Here is a 13,154-nt window from a genome sequence, read left to right as displayed (position 1 = left end):
GCTTATTTGAAAGGCAAAACTGCTAAGACAAGACATTTGCAGAACAGTTAAAAAATAGGAAGAGCACCAAATGAAGGCATGATGGTGTAGCCAATCAGAAAACAGGAGGGAAAGTTCACTTTACAGATAACCACAGAAAGACAGTCACACCACTGGCTAAGAAAAAAACCTGGGAAAATTAGCGAGGCAGGCATGAGTTTTAAGAGGTGATCATCATGATTCTATTTCTGGGGACTGAAAATACAAGCAGTATAAAAAGTAATCATACTAAATAAAAAGTCCTGAGGAGAAAGGCCTCAGGAGGGATCAAGCCTGCCTACACCTGACCAAGCCTACCTACACCTTGATCTCAGATTCCCTTTTAGAACTGAGCAAACACATTTCTGTTGTTCATGGTCCAGTCCACAGCAGTTCTATCAAAGAGCAGGATACCACTTTTGTAAAACCACATGTTTTACAAAGAAGAGATCATGAAAAAAAAGAGAAAATTTTCCAGAACTGGCCCATCACTCCCCAGAAAATGTCCTGGTGAACCCCAAGAATTCTACCTCATATGCCATATCCTCAGAGAAGTGACCTGAGCATGAATCCTCAGTTTCTGAAAAGGCAGGGGAGAGTGGGTGTAGACATGGCTGCTGAGAACCAGGGGGAAATGGGAAAAAAGAGACACAGCAATTTCTTTGACAGAAACAGCAGGACAAGGGATCAGTGTATCAGGCTTTCTTTGGGGCCACCAACCAGCTCCCAAATTATGACATAAGACATGGAAACTAGTAAGTTATGAATGCTCAGCCTTATCTGGCTGGCTGATGGCTGCCTGGCTTCTGACCTTGAGTGTCTCCCTCGTTCTCTCCTCTCTTCTCTCATTCTCTCTTATTTTTCTCTCTGCCCACCAGCCATGCCTATTCTTCTTCTGCCCAGATACTGGCTGTTTGTTCAGGTGCTTTAGGCAGGCAAGGTGAAACAGCAACACATCTTAGCATAATTAAACAAATACAGCACAAATAAATGCAACACATCTTTATAACATTAACAAAGACAGCAAAAACAAATAAATGTAACACACCTTCACATAGATAACTACAGAAAGACAGTCACACTACTGGCTGCAACATAAACGTAACACATCTTTGCCTAGTTAAATACTCAACAAGATAGAAACACTGGCATATGACAGTCTCAGAAGACAATGATGCACCCAGGGCTGAGGATGACTGGACCCCACAGGATGAACCAGCCTGAGCTCCTGAACTTTGGGGTTCACTAAGCAGAGGCTAAACAATCTTCTCCCTAGGGGCAAGGCCTGACACAGTTACCTGTCACTGCTGGAGCTACCACAGCCCAGGGGGAACATGCACTCTGGTTTGAATTCCAGTCGAATAACTAGCTGTGTGTCTCCGCATTAGTTACTCATTAGAGACTTCATTTCCCCACTTGTAAAGTGGTTGTCATGAGAGACAGGAGATCATGTAACTTAGGACTGAGAAGAGCCCAGGGCATAGAACCATTAGGTGCTAGCCCTTGCTAACTTCCCCACTTACTCAAGGCTCTGTAGTCAGTCATGCTGAAGTCCCATGTCTTTGTAGCAGGATCTGAAATAAACAGAAGGATGGTCACTTTTTTTCATTTGTTTTTTGACACTCTGTAAGAGTGAACAAACAGAGGCCAAACTCAAAGTTGTTGATTAGCAGGCTCTCACAGACTTAAAAAAAAAAAATCTCTACATAAGACAGAACACAAACACAAGTAACTCTGTTTCATGTAGATAGCAGTTCAGGCCCAGGGAAGTCATTTAACTAAGTGGGCTGAGGCAGACTAGAACCTAAATACTCCAAATTGCCATGTGGTTGGGTAAAGATATGAGCGGTAGCTCTGAGGAATAGCAGAGCTAGTCACACCCCAACTCTCCCAACAGATCAACTAACCCAAGCACGTTACTGAGCTAGTTTATCACTTTAAAAAATGAAAGGAAAAAAATCTACAGATTTCAAACGACCGTTTTTTAGGTTTCTATGCTACAATACATACGGCACACCTGGCAGAGAAGCCGGCTCCTCAGCAAAGCAAGTTCTCTCTATGGCCATGCACCAGCTAAGTTCGACAGCTGCTTAAGACAATGTCTATTACAGAGGGAAACACTAGCTAAAATAGAAAAGTGTAATGTGCCAATGTGCCCTCTTAATATTTATGAGAAACTGTTAGAAGAGAGTCCAAAAATAGAAAAAAGCAAAAGCCTCATTACCATAGCGTCTGCTGGGCAGAGACTTAAACACAGCAATGAGCTCTTCGTTGTAGCCAATCTTTACCCGAAAACGATCTCCTGTCCTTATGCACGTTCCTTGCAGACAGCTTACTTTTTGGGTGGAGTTTTGCAGTTTCTTTGGGGGTCTCCCTTCTGTTCTAGGTGTTTTCCCCCCTAAGGCATAATACGTGTCCGAAGCATTTTGTCCAGAGGTGGAGGGCTTCATTGTCTTGGCCTCTAACTCGGGACCCTTGGAAAATGGTCCAGAGGAGGAAGCTGCTGTGTCCTGGGAACTTGGTCCTTTAGCCAAAGGCTCCTGGGTTGTGGTAGCAATGGGTGTCGACCTGATCTTATGAGAAGCCTGGGGATGACTCTGATCTGACTTATAACCCAAAAGCTGTTGGTTAGAGATGTTTGCAGGGCTTGGGGCAGGGTTAGAGCATGCTGTAGACCTCTCTCCTTGGATCTTCCATATCCCCTTTGCTGGCTCTGGTGTGCTGTGAGCAGGAAATGAATTACTGAGATTCTGTTGCTTGAAAAGGACACCATGGCCCACTGGCTTAGAAGGGCCTGCTAGGAGATTCACAAAAGGGCTGGAAACAGTGGAGCCTGAAGCTGTGCTCTGGGGCTGTTCTGATAACTTCTCAGCTCGACGGGCCAGAGCCTTTTGTCGATTCTCTTCAATCTTTTTCTTCTGCTCCTCTGTAAGTGGCAAGGACATTTTAACGCATATGGGCTCATGCAGGAATGTCACCTTTTAATTGGGAAGCTGGCAAAAGCTGTGCAAGGTAAAAAGATTGAAATAAAAATAATGTTCACTATGCTCCTACTTTGATTTGATAAGCTTTTGTCCCAGATAATGTATAAAAAGCTAAAGGACAAACTAAGTTTTCTTTTATAATTAAAATGAAAGCACAGGCGCGCACGCGCACACTCACATACATACATACATACATACACACACACACACACACACACACACACACACACACAAAGTAAGTAGCATATGCTAAAATATTGATCCTGATGAAAAAGCAAACAGTAAATCCAAAACTGTTTTTCAGCTGGAGTATTTTTCTCCTTCCCATTCCCTAGCCCAAGTGAGTTAGTTAGCAGATCCCAAGAAAATTTTATATTGAAACCTAACTTCATTAGAAAGAGCAAAGACTACATTTTAAACTAGAAAGGATAATGGATTGGAAAGAAATAGACCAACCAACTACATACCATGGCGTGACACTTGCTAAAATAGCTTGTTTCCAACCTGAAAGAAGGCAAAAGAACATTAGCCTCATGGAGACTGCACACTAAATTCTTCCCTTGTAAGCAATCCTCATTTCATTTCTGTTAATCGATCTGCAGGTGGACCAATGCAAGCTAGAGCAGCTGGCTTTAAGGCTGGTTTCCAAAACGCAACAGCAAAGGGAAGAAGTGAGGGAGAGGAGGGCAATGGTCACTGTACTAAATCCAGGTACAAAGATGTAAAGGGTCGAGTTCAACTGTCAACTCACCTTCCACACATTACCAGGTTAATTCAGAACATAGTTCTTAAGTTTTCTTGCCACAAATGTGGAAAATACAGATATTCATTATAAAGTAGGGCCATCCAAAAAGCAAACAAACAAAAAAACAAAGTAGGGCCACCCTATACATTTTGCTTTGTACTGTGATTTAATTTACCCCAGCCATTTTCCTATAGGCTGGACCAGTTTTACAATGCTCTAGAAGCAGGGGCCAGAAACACCAAATTCTCTGGTGGGGTTCGTTCTAAGCCTTACATAAAAGGCATGCCTTATAATGTTTACAACACAGGAAATACTCCAGTAGCACCGTCAGTCGTCAAAGGAAGGTCTAGACTCTAAACTTTAGAGAGTTTATGATCTTCTTCTTTTCTAATACTCCCTTTAAACAAAACACCTTCTCACAGATGTAACATTCCAGTCTGCCAGCAGCTGTTAGAACTCTTGAGTCTTGTGCTCAAGTAAGGTGATCTACCTAACTGCCAAGGCCGGGTATGCTGACTGAGAGCAGCATGAGTCGGGGAGGTGAGAGCACGGGATGAGAGGTCCCACTAATAAACCACAAACCACAAATGCACCCCTCTCCCCCTTTCCCCCACCCCAGACATCCCTCTTGGTTGGGACCTGGACTTAAAACTTCCTTTCTTGGGCATCTCCCAACCCCCCTGGGGAGAGTGGAAGCCCCGCCCCACTTTGCCTCTAGCATTTCCACTTGGATCCTTCCTTCCCCGCTGCGCCCTCTTCTAGCTGCATTTGGTCTCGTCCGCCTCCAACGCCGCTACCTCCTTCCCAGCCCACTTTCTTACCTAGCGAGGCCGGTAAAGCCAGGCACCTTCTCAGAAGAACCCTCGCCCAGGAGCGTCTCCTAAGCCTTGCCTAGGCAGTTTATACTTCTGGCCGGACTGTTAGAGGAACTGAAACTCAAAGAGCCGCCAGTTCACCCATCTTGGGGTGGACCGCGGGCCATGAGTGGTTCGGCCACCGTCGAACTACACTGCCCAGCATGCAATTCGGCCAGAGAGCCCGGTCATAAGCTGGGGATAATAAGACATTTGGTGTAGGGCCTTCTGGGGTTTGTAGTTTGAGTCCGAAAGCCTGCCAATTGGGGGCTGGTGCTCGGGAGGAGGTGTGACGTTGTGGGCGGGGCGAGGTATTGTGCACCCTGGGAGTTGTAGGTCTCGGTCTCTCCAAATGTTCAGTCCGGCATAAAGGCAGCCCGTGGTGCTGAGCTTTCAGTGTCAGTGGTGTCTTCAGTGGACGTCTCAGACAGCCAGACTGTTTATAAAGATTTCCTAGACACACCCCTTTCTAATAGTGTTGTCCTTGTAATTTTAGGCCCAGCCGCTGCTTGAGTCCCCGCTTTCCTGGGCCAAAGAGGAACCTTCATTGGTAGAGCTTCATCAGTCAGTGTGATGATCATTAAAATGAACCTCGCATAATCCCTACTTCAACCTATGAAGGATAGACAGGATCTCTTGTATCCCAGCCTTGTCTGGAATTCACTCGGTAGCCAAGTATGACTTCCCTGCCTCCACCTCCTACAGATCTTCACCATCGTAAGATAGTTATTACTTTCTCCTTCCTTCCCCCCCCTCCCCCCACAGGGTTTCTCTGTGTAACTTTGTAGACCATAATGGCCTCGAACTCACAGATATCTGCTTGTCTCTGCCTCCCGAGTGCTGGGATTAAAGGCATGCGCCACCAATTTCCAGCATTTTTCTTTCTTAACATAGGATGTATGTATCTCTGGCTAGCCTAGAACTAACAGATGCTTCTCTGGAGTACTGCAATTAAAGGTGTGTACCACCACACCACCCAGCTCTGTTGTCCTCTTTTTTTTTTTTTTTTGTTTTTGTTTTTCGAGACATGGTTTCCTGGTGTAGCTTTGGAGACTGTCCTGGCACTAGCTCTGTAGACCAGGCTGGCCTCGAACTCACATAAAGCCTCCTGCCTCTGCCTCCCAAATCCTGGGATTAAAGGAGTGTGCCATCACTGCCCAGCTGTTATCCTCATTTTATAGGTAGGAAAACTGAACCCAAACTGGTCCATAATTTTCTCAAGTTAGTTTGTTATTCTGATTCTTGTTAGTTGTCCCCATTTTTGAACACCAGCATTTTTCTCTCCTATGATGATTGAATATAATATTCTTCCATCATTAGTGTATTTATGAAGTTTGCTATGATTCTATTTTCAAACATAGCTCATTACAAAGAAGTAGATTTCTGAATTTAAGGAAAAGGAGACATAACAGTGGGTGGGTTCTTTGATAGGGAAAGAAAATGATGGGGCAGGGGAGGGAGAAGAAAAGAAATTCCTTTACAGGGAAATCCAAAATTCCCACCAAGTCACTGACAAGTTAGGTAGGGTGGGATTTATCCAACATTCGAAGCTATATTTCTGTGCATTTTTTAACTTCTTACAATAATCATATATCTTGTGTCACTTGAAACACAGTTTTGTTAATAACAGAGGCTGATTATTTAAGTAAGGCTTAATAGAGCAAATGTTCAAATCTACTGTGAATGTTGTGAGTTATGTGAAGGATTAAAGTCTCTTTATTCAAGAAAACAACAAGGCAAAACACAGGCCAGAGCGAGGTTACAGGAACCCAGCAAGCGCAGCCAGAACAAAAAGGGGCTCGGGTCTCCACGAGCTGTCTTTAAGAAGCCTCCCTTACGTCACCTTGGCTTTCCTACACCATGCCCTTATGGGCGAGTCCTGGGTCCACCTGGTACCTGTCCCAGGGAGGGGCTAGGGTGTCTCCCTACAATTCCCCTTTTAGTCTAAAAGAGGATTAAAACTTAATAGTGCAAAATATCCAAAACTAACGATCATAAAGCTGAAATACAAGAAGATACAATAATCTGCTATGACACATCCTATGTCTATTCCAGCTAAGTCTTAAAGTCATGTGGAAAAAGTGTCTAACTTGAACACCTCCTTCCAATCCCGACTCTAAACAATAAGAAGGTCATTCTTAACTAGACTTACACTACCCTAATAAACAATAATGGGGAACAGGGGCATAGCATCTTTTAGGTTACTTCCTGCTGAAATGGGTCGATGATAGTCATGTGGGGGCCCTGTGGGAAAAGAAATGTTAGTACAGGGAAAATCTCTAATGAGTTATGTCTAGTCCATGTTAGAAAGTCACCTAGGCTCTCTCTCCTATTCCTTTGTTACTAAGGTACAAGAGACCCAGAATAGGCTTCAACAATCAGATAATGTCACTAAATCAATGGCTGGGAAATATGAGAGGGACTATAATGAACTTAGAATTGAGTTTCAAAGTTTACAGGAGTTACAGACCAGGGTTGCCAAACTGGAAATGTCTACCGAGTTCATGGCAGAGATTAATCGCAACCTTGATTCTAAATTTCAATCTCTGGATGGCTATTTCCAGGCCACCCAAATGCTAGCTAGGGATGAACGTATTACTCATCTAGAAAATCTTATAGGAGAATTGTCAAAGCAAATCGTGGATTCCGCATCACGCCTTGAATCTTTTATGGTGGATGAGATTAAAGCCTCTCATGAGGAAATTCTGACCAGGCTGACATATCTTGAACAAGAAGACACTGACTCACTCCGATCCGAGATGCACAATTCGAGAAGGTATTTCAATCACCCTAAAGCGGTTACACACACACCTTTAGTATACCCGGCCATGGTGGTGGACAAGCAACCATCTAAAAAACACCAGAGAACTCTCTAAAAGCCAAAAAGAAAGTCTTTATCATAGGCTGGCAGCTATATGGGGAGCTCACCTACATCATGGAGCTTGGATCCTCACAGCTCTTTATCTTTTTATGCACAAACCACATCCCGGTTGGCACACTTCAGTTAGCCAGAACAGCATGAAGCAGAACTACAGAAGCCAAAAAAAAAAAAAAAAAAAAAAAAACCCAAACCAAAACAAAAAACAAACAAACAAACAAACAAACAAAAAACAAGCTTAGTACATTTAGGGGCTTTTCTGGATCCTGGAACTGTGGACCAGGTCTGTGATGGATTAGGTCTCTGTTCCCCTTTTGGCAGGTGTGGGGCCTACATCCTAGGTTTTCAGGTCAGAATGGTACCTCTAACATGGCATCAGCTGTGCTAAGGTCTGGGGGGCCTGTGACACAGATGTTGCCACTGTGTCTTCATCTTCCATTTGCTTTTAATTTTATATCCCTTCATATGGTTTTCCCTCTGTGTGTCTGTGCTTTTATCTATAAAGACAAAAGACATTGAGCTAAGGCAACATCTTACAGCTCTTCATTGTTAGAACTGAAACAATAATGGGTGAAATGCGTAGTGACCTATGGAACCCTACAACAGGCAGAAGAGGAACATTGCTAGTACTTGAGGCAAATCTGAGATCTTCAGTTTCCCTGTACTCTGCATCCATTTCCTGCCACCCAGTGTGAATAGCTGCTAATTAGCCCACACCTGTCTTGCTCTCCCTGTCTCCACCGGAGTCAGTTAATTTGTTAAGACCAAGTGCCCTGCCTTCATCATGCCTGTCGGGAATTCACATGACAGTCACTTTACTCTCCTGGCCCAGCTGACTCACTGAAAGGACAATGAGAACAATTCAGAGAACATAGGGATCCATGGAGGCTAATCCTGGAACCCAGGGTTCCTATACATTCATAGATCTTGCGCCTAGAAATCCCACTGTAGAAAGTCTGGAATTTAACTAAAAATGTGGTCTCCTTTAGAGCTCTAACATAGTAAATTGAAGTAAGTGTTTAGTCTAAAACTCATCTTCAAAAAGCAAACTGATCAGATCCCAGGCACTACTCCTAGCATTGGCTCTGTCAACAAGGCAATCCGTTGCAATCTTGCTATAGTCAACCTCTTTTTGGGGTGGGATGGGGTGGCGAGGGGAGGTGTTGAAGTACTGTTTTACTGCACAGCCCTGCTGCCTCCCAAGCGCTGGGGTTACAGGCATGCACCAGCACACCCACTTTATATACTTTTGAAGTCCTTAAGGTAACAATGAAAATCCATTAATTAAAACGGAGTGGTTAGGGCTGGAGAGATGGCTCAGAGGTTAAGAGCACCGACTGCTCTTCCAGAGGTCCTGAGTTCAATTCCCAGCAACCACATGGTGGTTCAAAAACACCCGTTATGAGATCTGGTGCCCTCTTCTGGTGTGCAGATATGCATGGAAGCAGAATGTTGTATACATAATAAATAAATAAATAAATAAATAATAAATAAATGAAAAACGGAGTGGTTAAAGGGCTAGAGGGCAGCAGGGGAGAGCACAACTGCATCAGCTGAGTTCTAATTTAACACTGAGCTCCCAGCAACTAATGCAGAAAAGTTACAGAATCATGCAAGGTTACCAAACACCAGTTAATCTAAATAGTCCCAAACTGAAGGACAAAAATGATGATTTTTTTCTTTTGTTTTTTGAGATAGGGTTTCTCTGTGTAGACCCCTGTGTCCTGAAACTCACTCTGTAGACCAGGCTGTCCTGGAACTCAGAGATCCACCTGCCTCTGCCTCCCAAATGCTGGGATTAAAGGCGCGTGTCATCACCACCCAGCGAAGAATAATTTTTAAAACTAGATTTTTATTATTAAATATAAAATAAGCAGGATGTGGTAGCTCATACTTGTAATCCCAGCACTTGGGAGGTAAAGGCAGGAAGATTAGTAGTTCAAGGTCATCCTCAGCTACATGGCAATTCAAAGTCAGCCCGGGCTACGTGACACCACCACCCAGAAAATAAAAAGAATGAGTAAATTACTACAATTTATTTAGTACTTATTTAGTATTTATTTTAATGTTTAACTGACTTTTCACTAGTAAAATGGTGAGACCTATAAATGTTACCATGGTAAAAAATAAAAGGCTGTTATATATTTTTTAAAAAAATCCAGTAAGGCCTGTGAGATGGCTCAGTGGGTAATGGTGCTTTCCTCCAAGACTAAAATACCTGAGTTTGATCCCCAGGGCCCACATACTGGAGTCATAGAGAACTGACTCCCTCAAATTGTCTTCTGAACTCCACATACACAAACTAAACAAATTTAAATGTAATAAAAATACAATATTCAGGAAGTAACACCCCCCCCCATGAGGCAGACACTATTGTAAGGGAATCCAGAGAGATGTTAAGTCTATTCTGTCCTTCTGTCATAGGGTTACAGAATTTGCAGAATTGATTGCAAATAGGTATAAATGCCATATTTAGCATCTCTACCACATGGGGCATAGCTGCACTAAAAAGAGTTATTAGATATTTGAAATTCAAAGTTAGCTCCATGTCATATATTTCATTAAAAGCATCCCACTCCCCTACTAACATTATTTCAGGACTGGTATAAGTGTCAAATAAATAGCCATTGATAAATAGATGATTCGTAGATGAATGGATATCTTGCATTTTAGAACTAGAAGGTACTAGGTCCCATACCTAGCTCATCCTCTCCCTCCCCCCCCCCCCGTTCCTTTCTCTCTTCTCCCTCTCCCTCTCCCTCTCCCTTGCCCGTCCACCCCCACCCCTGAAATCAGGCCATGGCTCCCTTCAACCCTTGGGGACAAAAAGCTGTTAGCAAAGCGTGCTGTGCAGTGGCCTTGCAGCCCCCCTCCTAACAGCTCAAGTTTTTGGTCCTACCTAGTACCTGGCTCCCTTGTGGGCTAGGCCAAGCAAGATTACATGTTGTGGAATTTCCTGCCACCCTCTGGAAATTTAGAAAAGTCAGAAATCCCCCCAGTTCAGAGATTTTAAAACTTTTCCTTCCACCACCACCCCACCCTATCAGGCTGTCTCCAGCAGAGGGGACTTTAGTTTTTGGTGTTGGGGATAGGACCCTGGGCCTTGCACACATGCTAGGCAAACATTTCATCATTGATCATCATCCAGCTTCCCACTCGGTCTGGGGTCCTTTTTTTTTTTTTTTTTTTTTTTTTTTTTTGATAGGGTTTCTGTGTAGCCCTGGGTATCCTGGAACTAGACTAGGGTGGTGATAGGGGTTGTCCTTCTGTATATATATTTCTCTTATTGGGGTGATGAATAAAACATTGTTGGCCAATAAGGCAGGAAGATAGGCAGGACTAGGAGAAGAGGAGAATTCTGGGAAGTGTAGGCAAAGTCAGGGTTTTGATGTGAAGCCCAAGAGGGTAGGACATGCCAGGAGTTCTCAGGTAAGATAAGGTCATATTGAAATACATAGATTAATAGAAATGGGTTAATAATTAAGACAGAGCTAGCCAATAAGAATCCCTAGCCATTGGCCAACAGTTTTATAATTAATATAAGTCTCTTTGTGTTTATTTGGGGTTGAGGTGTCTGTGGAACCAAGCTGGTGGGACAAGAAAACTCCGAAACAGGCTGGCTCCAAACTCAGAGATCTGCCTGCCTCTTCCTTCTACTACCAACCACCCAGTGCTAGTATTAAAGGCATGCACAGCCCAGCCCAGCCCCTGAGGTCACTTCTTACATAGACTCTAGTACTCTTAAACTGTAAGACCCCTGAAGGCTCAGGCCCCCAGGATCTCAGCCCAGGACCTCGGCCATCCCAATCACCAGGCAGAGGCAGAAACTTGATGCAAACTGCACAAGGCTTTATTGTAGTTGTTTAATGAGCTAACCCCATGTTAGCTCGGGCCTTTTATCCACCCGCCATGGTGGATGGCTAGAAAGACTGCAAGAAGCCACTGCATAGAGATCTTGTAGGGCAGCATAAGGGGAGTGTCTAGGGGTACGCACAGGCTCAGGATTGGTGTGCCTCCAGGCTTGGAGGGCTTGCCCTGTGTTGATTGGCCAACTGGTAGTTATGGCCCATAGGCCCTCCCAGGATGGTTGCTATGCTCTTCAGGTCATTGCTGTGCTCTTGTCCGTAAAGCACACCCAGAGCCGTAAAGCACAGCACCACCAGCTAACTTCTGATTGGTTCCTTGCCACGAGGCAGGCATCTGACCTCCTAGTGACCAAGATAAGGTCAAGCAAGTACGTGTTTGGCTGTTATGGCTGCCGAAATGGAGAGCTGGTCCCTTCAAAACCATCACCCCACCCTTACTACCTCACTTAACTTCAACAGCCTTCTTGTAGGTCTAATCTCCAAGTACCATCATATTGAGAGTCAGGACTTGGACATGTGAATTTTGGAGGGATACAGCTCATTCCACAATAGCTACCTGTGTGTGGCACACACCTCCACCCACCCACAAGGAGCCTAGTTCCAAGGCTTAAATCAGAGCATGGATTTTCCAGTTTGAGTTTGCCAGCCCCCCGCAGCCTGACTTTGTAGAGGGAACAACATACTGTTAATGCAGTAGTCTCACTGCCACCAGAGAGAGGAAACATGATTTTTTCCCAATCACACTGTGGGCCACCCTGTGGGTGTTGTGAATCCAGCCTGGATCTTCTGCAATAGCAGCAAATGCTTTTAGCCAGAGACACCCTTCCTGCCCCTATTTCTTTTAAGTATTCAAGTGCTTGCGTGTGCGTGTGCATGTGCGTGTGCATGTGCGTGTGCGTGTGCGTGTGCGTGTGCGTGTGCGTGTGCGTGTGTGTGTGTGTGTGTGTGTGTGTGTGTGTGTGTGTGTTTGCGTTTGTGGGGGGGTATGTGAATTCTGGGAGCTGAATTTGTGTCCTCTGCAAGAGCAGCATGCAATCTGGACCACTGTGTCATCTCTCCAGACCAAGAATTTAATTTTGAGGGATGCAAATAAGGGAAGAGGATACAGGGGGTGGGACAATTGTGCCGCCAATGTCATCTTTAACGATAGACTATTGATTAGCTTCTGCCACACACCTTCTAGAGTAGCCTGACCTTGCTATTGTATTTTTGAAGTGTCCCCCACAGGCTGGTGTTGTGAGTGCTCATTTCTTACTGATGTTGACATTTTGAGAAGGTGGGGCCTGGCTGTCAGAAGTGGGTTACTAAGGGAGGGATCTGAAGATTATAGGAGGCTCTCTTTGCTTCCTGGTCCACTGTTTATGTGAGCATCCTCTACTACATGTTCTTGCTGTTCGGATAAAGTTCAAGGGGGACCTTGCATGGGGGACCATGGCAGATTCCAAGGTGGGCAAGGGTGACTGAGGCAGAGGGACAAACACACCAGGCAGACAGGATTTAAGTGAGAAGTTTTATTAGAAGGGGGGAGGGGGAAGGAAAGAGAAAAGAGGTAAAGAGTCACAGAGACAGAGAGAGGACAGAAGAGAAGAGGGAGACAGGAAAAATCCAGTCGTCCCAGGGGAAGAGTGGGAAGACAGCTGAAAAGGAGCAGAAAGAGAAGAGAGAAGAGAGAGAGAGAACAGCTGGAAAGAGAGGGAAAAGAGCAGAAACAGAAGAGAGCGGGGAGAGAGAACAGCTAGGAAGAGAGAGTAAGTGGGCAGAGGTCTTTCTTTTAAAGGGGTCCTTTGCACCTGTGTGCAGACCAGTACT

The 13,154-nt window shown here is 44.5% G+C and overlaps 1 protein-coding gene across 2 annotated transcripts in view; it reads right to left on the bottom strand.

Moving 5' to 3' along the window:
- The window catches only part of Smarcal1 (SWI/SNF related, matrix associated, actin dependent regulator of chromatin, subfamily a like 1), a 44,976-nt gene extending 40,221 nt beyond the window's left edge, over positions 1-4,755 (bottom strand). The window contains exons 1-4 of one of the 2 annotated variants that reach the window (XM_027397171.2): positions 4,569-4,755; positions 3,470-3,506; positions 2,243-3,021; positions 1,542-1,592 (exon numbers count right to left, since the gene is read on the bottom strand). In XM_027397171.2, the coding sequence (XP_027252972.1) occupies positions 1,542-1,592; positions 2,243-2,963 (772 nt within the window). In that variant the 5' untranslated portion in view covers positions 2,964-3,021; positions 3,470-3,506; positions 4,569-4,755. Of the gene's footprint in view, positions 1-1,541; positions 1,593-2,242; positions 3,022-3,469; positions 3,507-3,753; positions 4,327-4,568 lie in introns of those variants that run through there. The other variant, XM_027397172.2, reaches the window with a different exon arrangement.
- Between the last annotated feature and the right edge of the window lie 8,399 nt (positions 4,756-13,154).

The sequence above is a fragment of the Cricetulus griseus genome, chromosome 2 (assembly GCF_003668045.3).
Source record: "Cricetulus griseus strain 17A/GY chromosome 2, alternate assembly CriGri-PICRH-1.0, whole genome shotgun sequence".
In the NCBI taxonomy this organism is placed as follows: Eukaryota; Metazoa; Chordata; class Mammalia; order Rodentia; family Cricetidae; genus Cricetulus; species Cricetulus griseus.
Note: the sequence above shows the minus strand (reverse complement) of the source record. Positions and strands in the feature narration are given on the sequence as shown.